The 7,828-nt window shown below is 37.7% G+C and overlaps 1 protein-coding gene across 1 annotated transcript; it reads right to left on the bottom strand.

The window, feature by feature from the left end:
• Positions 1-241: 241 nt before the first annotated feature.
• On the bottom strand, positions 242-3,505 carry LOC133798561 (tetraspanin-6). The gene is made up of 3 exons (XM_062236913.1): positions 2,864-3,505; positions 2,239-2,567; positions 242-544 (listed from the first exon to the last, which is right to left on the bottom strand). The coding sequence occupies exons 1-3, from the start codon at positions 3,353-3,355 to the stop codon at positions 505-507; spliced, it is 861 nt and encodes a 286-aa protein (XP_062092897.1). The 5' UTR covers positions 3,356-3,505; the 3' UTR covers positions 242-504.
• Between the last annotated feature and the right edge of the window lie 4,323 nt (positions 3,506-7,828).

The raw sequence follows: 7,828 nt of genomic DNA, 5'->3' as shown, positions 1-7,828 counted from the left end.
TTGTATTATATGATAGGTTTTGAGCTTTTTTCTTTCTTTCTTTTTAATTTCATCAAATGAGCAAGTTGCTTCTATTTCTATATATATGCGTAACAAGTCGCTCATACAGGACATACTTGACCTAGACAGCTACCTTTATTTTTTAAAATTAAATTAAGCACATATGTCAAATTGTAGGGGGCCGGGCAGAGAGATTTGTTAACAAAAAACAATTAATAAATGAAAAGAAGATCATGATCAATAAAGTAGAAAAAAGAAAGGCGGTATTGAATATTTTGATGAGAGATAATGATACATATTTATACAAACAAAGAAAAAAAGAGTGTACTAAAGAAGGCCGTGTGAGATATCCCTTAACCTAATGCATGGGCTGAAAACCAAGTCTGAAATTGTCCCATTTTCTAACAACACTGAGGGACAAGCTAGTAGACTGGGAAAAAAGATATTGATTGAACATATATAAATATATATATATATTTATATAGCTCAATTCTTATCTGTTAGCTAATAAAGCTGATGCCTTTTGTCATGCCACCATCTCCACCTGCCAAACAATTTTCAAAATAATAAATTAGCCAACAACCATTATTAGTACCACTTATTTTAACTTTGAGATGAGAGAGAAAGAAAAAGAAATATCCTCTTCAACCAAGCATGAATATGTGTCTAAACTTTTAAAAATGATCACTTTAATTCAGCTCAGATTCTAAGACTAAATATAATTAACTAAAGCTAATTACTATTTGGTAAGGTAGATATATGCTTTGTTTTATTTTATTTTATTTTTATTTTGATATCGAGGATCTTTTGAACCTTATACCTAGTATAGTAGATAGATATCAAAAATTAAGTGATAAGATCGCCATAAAATTTTCATTTATTTATATATCACTAATATATATAAATATTTAATCTTGTGATGATAGTTTAACTGATATTAGAATTATGCTATCTATATATCCATTCGTAGAAAAGTTGTACAAAAATGTACCACCTATAAACCTACATACTCTCACAGAAGAAATATATATTGAGTAATAATATATTATTTGAAAAAAAAAATCTTTGTACATTATAAAAGTAGATATTATTTGATAATTTGATAGGAAAATTGATGTTGGCCAAGTCAGGTATAAGTGGGTTTTGCACTAATTAATACTCACTTTAGGGTTGTATATTGATCAATATATAAATATAGGGTTGTATATTGATCAATATATAAATATATGTATTAAGTACTATTATTTGTGACTAATAATTGGTGCACTAGCTAGATCAATGATTAAACCTACTAAACTACTATAGTACTATTCTTTTCTTATCTAAAATAATAAAAAATATTATGTACATAGATTTATATTTATAGGAAAATTTTTAGGTAATAGTGGCATTTTGTTTTGATATGTGAAATTTTATAACTTAATTTTTTATATGATAGTTTACATTGTAATTGTAATAGATATCTCACCAGTTTTCGAGAAATTTGAAATAATTTGTAATGTCATAATCAGAGTTCAAACAATTAATTGCACACATGCCTGATTTTTTTTTATACGAGTGTAAAATAGACTGTTTGAACCCTAATTTCGTCACCTTAAATTATTTGGAATTTTTCGAAAATTATTAGGATACCTATTATAACTATCATGTACAACATCATATAAAAAAAATTAAGTTATAATTTCTCAAGTCCAATAAATAGAAACACATCTACCCGAGAGGCAAAAATAATATCCCTACCAAAAAATCTCCCTATATATTCATTTAGTAGATTAAGTATATAATGATGGTGAAATTCATAAGTAGGGTATCATTTTTGCTTCTCCCGGGATATTTTTGTTTTTGGTATGTGGAGAAATTATGACTCAAATTTTTATATATGACCATGTATATTGTAATTATAGGAAACATCTTATAAATTTTCAAGAAATTTAAATTAATTTATAGTATTAAAATCAGAATGCAAATAGTTAGTTACCCATGTGGTTGATTATTTTAATAAGCATATAAAGGAGACTATTTGAATCATGATTTGGTTAAGGTAAATTATTTGAAATTTACTAAAAATTTAGTATTATGTTTGTTATAATTAATGTCATATAAAAAAAAAATTGCAATGGCAAAAAATAGAAAACACCATTACCAATGGATTGGTAGCAAAAGTGACGTCCCTAGTAAGAAATTCATTCCTATAATGATGAATATAAAAGTTCCATGGTTAGTATTAATGATAATTACCAGTAGTAGTCCCAGCGAGGGCGGACCCTCTTCATGTGGTTTTCGCCGTAGGGGTAATCGGTTTCGGCACGTTTGGTGTTCTGGAAAGCACAGCAGCCAATGGAGTAAATGCCGATAAGGAAGACGAGCATGACAATGTTGAGGACGGACAGCTTGTGCCAGTCCGTGCGGATGTCTTCGAGCACTCCGGCTTTGCAAGAATCGCACTCGTAGCACAGCAGATTGGGAGCGTTGTTCCAACGGTAGCAGTCTGGGTCTTGCGCCACTGCCGTCGTAGTTGCCATCACGTTGTTGTAGTTGCATGCCGTTGGAGGCTTACAGCAACCCGACTGACACATATATATATATAAAGTGAAATAAATAAGATTCGTAAATATAGATTAACTACTTTAATTTGCATACATAAATAAATGTATGTATTCAAAGTTTCATATACATATATACCACACATACTAAAGCTAAGGTCAAAGCATGGGTTAATTCAGCTTAAGAAAATACACACAAAAATTAAAAACTCCACTTCTTCAATTTTATGAAACGTCCTCAAAGGGAAGAAGAAACATTAAATATAAAGAAATTATGAGATACACATACACATACGAAGCTGGCATGTGAATTATCATACCTGTATAGGAGTCATGTCCTTCTCCATATAATCTAAAGGGGTCCAAAGAGAAAGCTTGGCACAAGTCTTGGAGCTGAAGATACAACCCCTTATGGTACTCCAGTACCTTGGATCCCTAATCCTGTTGGTTAACCATGGCGAATATTTCTCAAGATGGTACTCCTTATATACCCTACCGGGCACTTCCACACCACCACCAGGCCCCGTGACAACGAACCCGAACACCGTCAGCCCCATGAGGGTGGCTATAAGAAAGAGCATGACAACTAGGTACACCCAAAGGGCCCATGCCACGTGAAAACATGCCCCTATAAAGCCTGCTAGAGAAACGATGAGGACAACAAACCCGATCACAAGAAGCGGCGTCTGGAGGAAGCTTTCGCAGGTGGTGCTGCTCCGAGCCATCCATAGGCCTCCGCCGATAATAGGTATGGAGGCCAAGAGGGTGAAGAGGTTCAAGAACCCAATCACTGTGTTGCTCAACCGGTACATTATTTTTTCTTTCTTTCTTTTTCTCTTTTGCTTTGAGCCTCTCTTTTTATTCTTGTGAAGGCTTTTTAAATGTGGGTGCCCCTTGGAAATTCAAAATGCCTTGATCCCTTTTAGTCATTGGTTGCTTTTTTGTTTGTTTAGGTTATAAGATGATCATGATGAAACTTTATGTACATCATGTCATTAGTACACTAATTTTTTAGTTTCTTGCTAGCTAAGGAACTTTATTATAGTCGGGAATTGACTAAAATATCCTTCGTAATTTGACTAGTAGCGTAGGAGTACTTGGCTGTGCTAGCTATGTCGGAAACAAACTTGAGTAATAGAGCTATAAGTATAGGATCACCTGGAAACCAAGTGATCATGCATGTATACATGTAGATTTATTGTAAATTGCAATCTTTTTAGCTTATTTTCTGTATTATGATATCAAATAGTACTATATATATCGGTCAAGAACATTCTCGATGGCATGCAATTAGAGATGTAGAAATCATATGTATAGTACTCAACTATTAGAATATCACAAAGCGACCACGTGGATATATATTGGAGAGCCAGTTAATCAGACGGTGTTTAGTTATGCCACCTATATGATAAGTCACAGCCCAAGTAGTGATTAATTTATTATCACCTTACTTAGGACATGTTATTAATTCTACAAAGGAAATAGCTTAATAATTAATAAGGTGTAGTTTGGTAGGAACGAATGAAAATAGAGGAATTTGAAAAAAGAATAGAAATGATAAAAAAATCATTATATTGGAATGGCATTCCAATATTCTAAAAAACAAAGGAATAGAATAAAAATTGATTGTTTTTCGATTAATTCCATTTTCCCAACAAACAACATCTAAGAATAAAGAGGGAAGAGGCATCAGCTACAAGTGCATAGTCCAAGACAAGCAAGGAACAAGAGGCATATTTTTTGGTGAACTACAAAATGCGTTTCAGACGGGTCAGCCGCTTTTGAATTATGGACCCCATTTTATATATGGGCTTCTTTTTGAAGCATTATTTGTAGGACCCAAGGATTAAGCACTGGAATAGAATATATGTCTTGCTCTCTTCCTTATCCCATCATATATACTAGTTTATTATGCTTTTTCATTCTCTTTACGGCTCCACTACAAACATTGCTCATTACTTTTTCTTATATCTCCAATCAATTTCAGATCGTCGATAAATAATAATGCAACAAATAATTAGCAAGATGCTATTATAAAGATAATAAACTACAGCGATGTGTAAAATATTCACACAGTCGCACTACAACAGTTTCTGACTCCTCGGTAAGAATTATAGGCATGGAGTCAAGTTAAGAGCAGCGCTGTGTAAAAGTGATTATTTTCTGAAAGCATTGTTCTCTAGCTCCTTGAACAAGAACTCTTTTTCTAAAATAGAACTTTTACGTACCAAGAACAGTTAGAAGTAATTATATAGATGACTCAGTCTCTCAGTCATTGATCGAAAGAGACTCGCCTAATCTGACGGTTGTCAATTATTAGTATGATCAACAGAGAAAAAGCACCCACCTTGTCTTTGAAATGTTACTGGCTTTCCCGATATATAAAATGACAGGAAACAATGATCTTAAAATAAAACAAATAAAAAAAGCTTCATTTTTTTAATAGAATTTTGCCACATTATATAGATGCAATCCATAACTATCTCAGCTGTTAGATCACTGCCCAAGCGCGTTAAATTTATAGGCAGTCGATTTCTCATACACCATGGGCTAGTACTAGTTTCGCTGCTCCTAACTGAGGTGTTTGCCACACCTAGACACATTTTCAGGAATGGGACGTTTTTTTTCCTCGTACCCGCGTGATCTGATTCGGCCTTATAGAATCTGACTTTTGGCAGCCTTTCACCATAGCGATTCACGGAAACTACTAGTGGGATGAAGCCTTTGTACTAGCCTTAAAGTGACTTGCAACGTGAGACTTGTACACCAGTGACGGCGAGCTTGGAGATCAATTTTTCTTGACATTTTTTGAAATTTTCCTTTCTTAGGAGTCGCCTTGGGTATTGAATCTTGCTTTTTGCAGCAAATATTGAAGGGTCCCAACCTTTGATTCTATACATCAGCGGTTGCAAGGAGCCACCTAGGCGTGTACCTTTAATAAAGTGGCAAGGGGAAAGCCTTGGGTCTCATCTACATTGCGATTTTGACATAAGGAGGCGATACAAACTTCTCCTTCTCCTTCCCTCTCTCGTGAAGCACCTTGACTGGAAGAGCGGTGGATTCAAAGCTTTAAATGGGTGACCAAGGAGACCATTGGGCATCTCACTTTGTGCGACACTTTGGGAGGCGACAAGGTCATCGCCCATTCTTCCTTGTGTGTGGCACCATCGCAAGTCATTGGGTCCAAGGAATATGCCACTCCACCAAGCTTCATCTTCGAATTGCTAAGCTCACTTGCCTATTAACTTCATACATTACATGGTTTTTTATTGTACTCCATTGAATGCATTAGCCTTAAATTCTTCATAGGAAATTTCTTTATTCCTTGATTGATCAAAGAAATTGGTGTTACAAATTAGTTAGGGTAGGTAGATTTGGGTTTTTTTTTGGAAAAAGTGTGCTTTAGGACCATCTTGATCCGTCGTTGGGATGTTTGGGCGCTTGAGTGCTTTAGATCGGCCATGGAGGGGGTTGATCGAGTGAAAGTTCTTCTCGATGGCGACGATGATGAATAACCTTGCCGCCTCAGGAGAATCGGCAACTGGGGAACTTATCTCAGCAAGTGGCGCCATTGGCCCTTAGGTGAATTGGTTACGATGGTGCCAACCCACCCATCGACGATAGCCCCTCGCCGTTGGCATTTGCAAGGGGTGCTTACCAATCCGGCAACATGTGCCTGGTGAGGGGCACTGCTCTTCGGGATCCACGTGACTAGTGAGTGCGCTGATCTTCAGGTTGCATGCGACTGGGGAGGGCGTTGCTCTTCGAAACTTTAGCGACTCGATTTATCGCTTCTCCATGCAGTGATGTGCAAACCATCGCCTTCCCGACGTTTGTGCTTCATTGAAAAAGGTGGTTCCTGTATCCAAAGATGTCGCTTCTCAGTCAAACCTCCAGGGTCTCGGGCCTCCTCGCCAAATTTTGGAATGATATGCGAGGTACATTACATTTCCTTTGCTAATTTGTGTTCTTGGGCTGTTGCATTTTCGCAAATCCAAAGAGGGCCCATTATGCCTAATTATTTATGAATTGTGGATAGAAACTCTTTGCATGTTTCTTGTTTCAAGTGTCCACAGTGAGATAGTAGTTTCCGGGGAGAGCCGTCATCTACATTAACATGGCCCATCGACAACCTCCACGTGCCTGGGCTCGGCCCAGGTGGGGAGCGGTCCGTCCCTCCATAGTGGAGTCAAGGTCGTCTTCCATTATTGATTCCGCTGAGTTCATTCGAGGATCTTGCAATAAAACCCCTCTATTTGTTGAAGTTAACTTCATCATCCTTCCATACAACATGATCGAGGCTGAGTTGATTCAGATGATCAGCCATCACAATTTATCAGATATGCCCGAGTATAGGCTTCCCAAGCTTGATGAGCGCGATGAACATCCTCCTAAGGGCTGGCAGGCGTGGAGTCCTAGGCATTGCGATCATGGAGCCATACTCACATTGCATGATTACCTACTCAGTATTGCCAACTATATTCATGTGGCCCCATTTTAACTAGCTCTTAATGCCTATCGGGTCATTATCGGGCTTAACATATTGTTTAGGACAGGCTAGGAACCTCCTACGCCTCGCAAGATTCACTATCTTTCTCATCTTTAGTTAAATCCAGAGGGGAGGAGAACTGACTCTTACCATCTCTATGCCCAGAACAAAGTGCCCAACCTGGTGGTCAGTGGGATGTCTAATGTTGGGGAGTACACTTCCAAGTACTTCTTCACTAAGGGTATCTGTGACAGTCAGTATCCCGTGATCCGTAAGGGGAAAGACCGGGTAAAGCTGTGCAATCCCACACCGCCTGAGGAAGGTCAAGTGTGATGATTCTAAGACTGTGTAGGTATGGGACTACATAGTTGAAGATGGCTTAAATGGATTGATGGGTACTACCTATATCAATAAGATGCATCTTCTTTTTGGTGGCCCATCACTTAAGAACTCCAAAGTTAAGCGTGCTTGACCTGGAGTAATCTCAAGATGGGTGACCTCCTGGGAAGTTTTCCCAAGAAGCGTGTGAGTGAGGACAAAGCACGTTGGAAAGAATCATGTTGGTTTGTAGGGCCAGTCGTCATTCCAAGAAGGAGTCATAGTGACGTGGGGCATCACAAATGGTATCAGAGCTTGACCCAGCCGGAAGTGTGGTTGACAGGGACGTCGGGCCCGTAAGGGGGGGTGACTGTGACAGTCAGTATCTCGTGATCCGCAAGGGAAAAGACCGGGTAAAGTTGTGCAATCCCACACCGCCTGGGGTAGGTCAAGTGTGATGATTCTAAGACTGTGTAGG

The sequence above is a fragment of the Humulus lupulus genome, chromosome 8, assembly GCF_963169125.1.
Source record: "Humulus lupulus chromosome 8, drHumLupu1.1, whole genome shotgun sequence".
In the NCBI taxonomy this organism is placed as follows: domain Eukaryota; kingdom Viridiplantae; phylum Streptophyta; class Magnoliopsida; order Rosales; family Cannabaceae; genus Humulus; species Humulus lupulus.
The sequence above is the reverse complement of the archived record's forward strand: the minus strand, read 5'-3'. Positions and strand labels throughout refer to the sequence as shown.

Coding starts and splice junctions, on each gene's coding strand:
- LOC133798561 (XM_062236913.1), bottom strand. CDS start 3,355: ATGTACCGGTTGAGCAACACAGTGATTGGGTTCTTGAACCTCTTCACC. Junction 2,568..2,863: donor AGGACATGACTCCTATACAG/GTATGATAATTC, acceptor TATATGTGTCAG/TCGGGTTGCTGTAAGCCTCC. Junction 545..2,238: donor CCTCGCTGGGACTACTACTG/GTAATTATCATT, acceptor ATTGTTTGGCAG/GTGGAGATGGTGGCATGACA.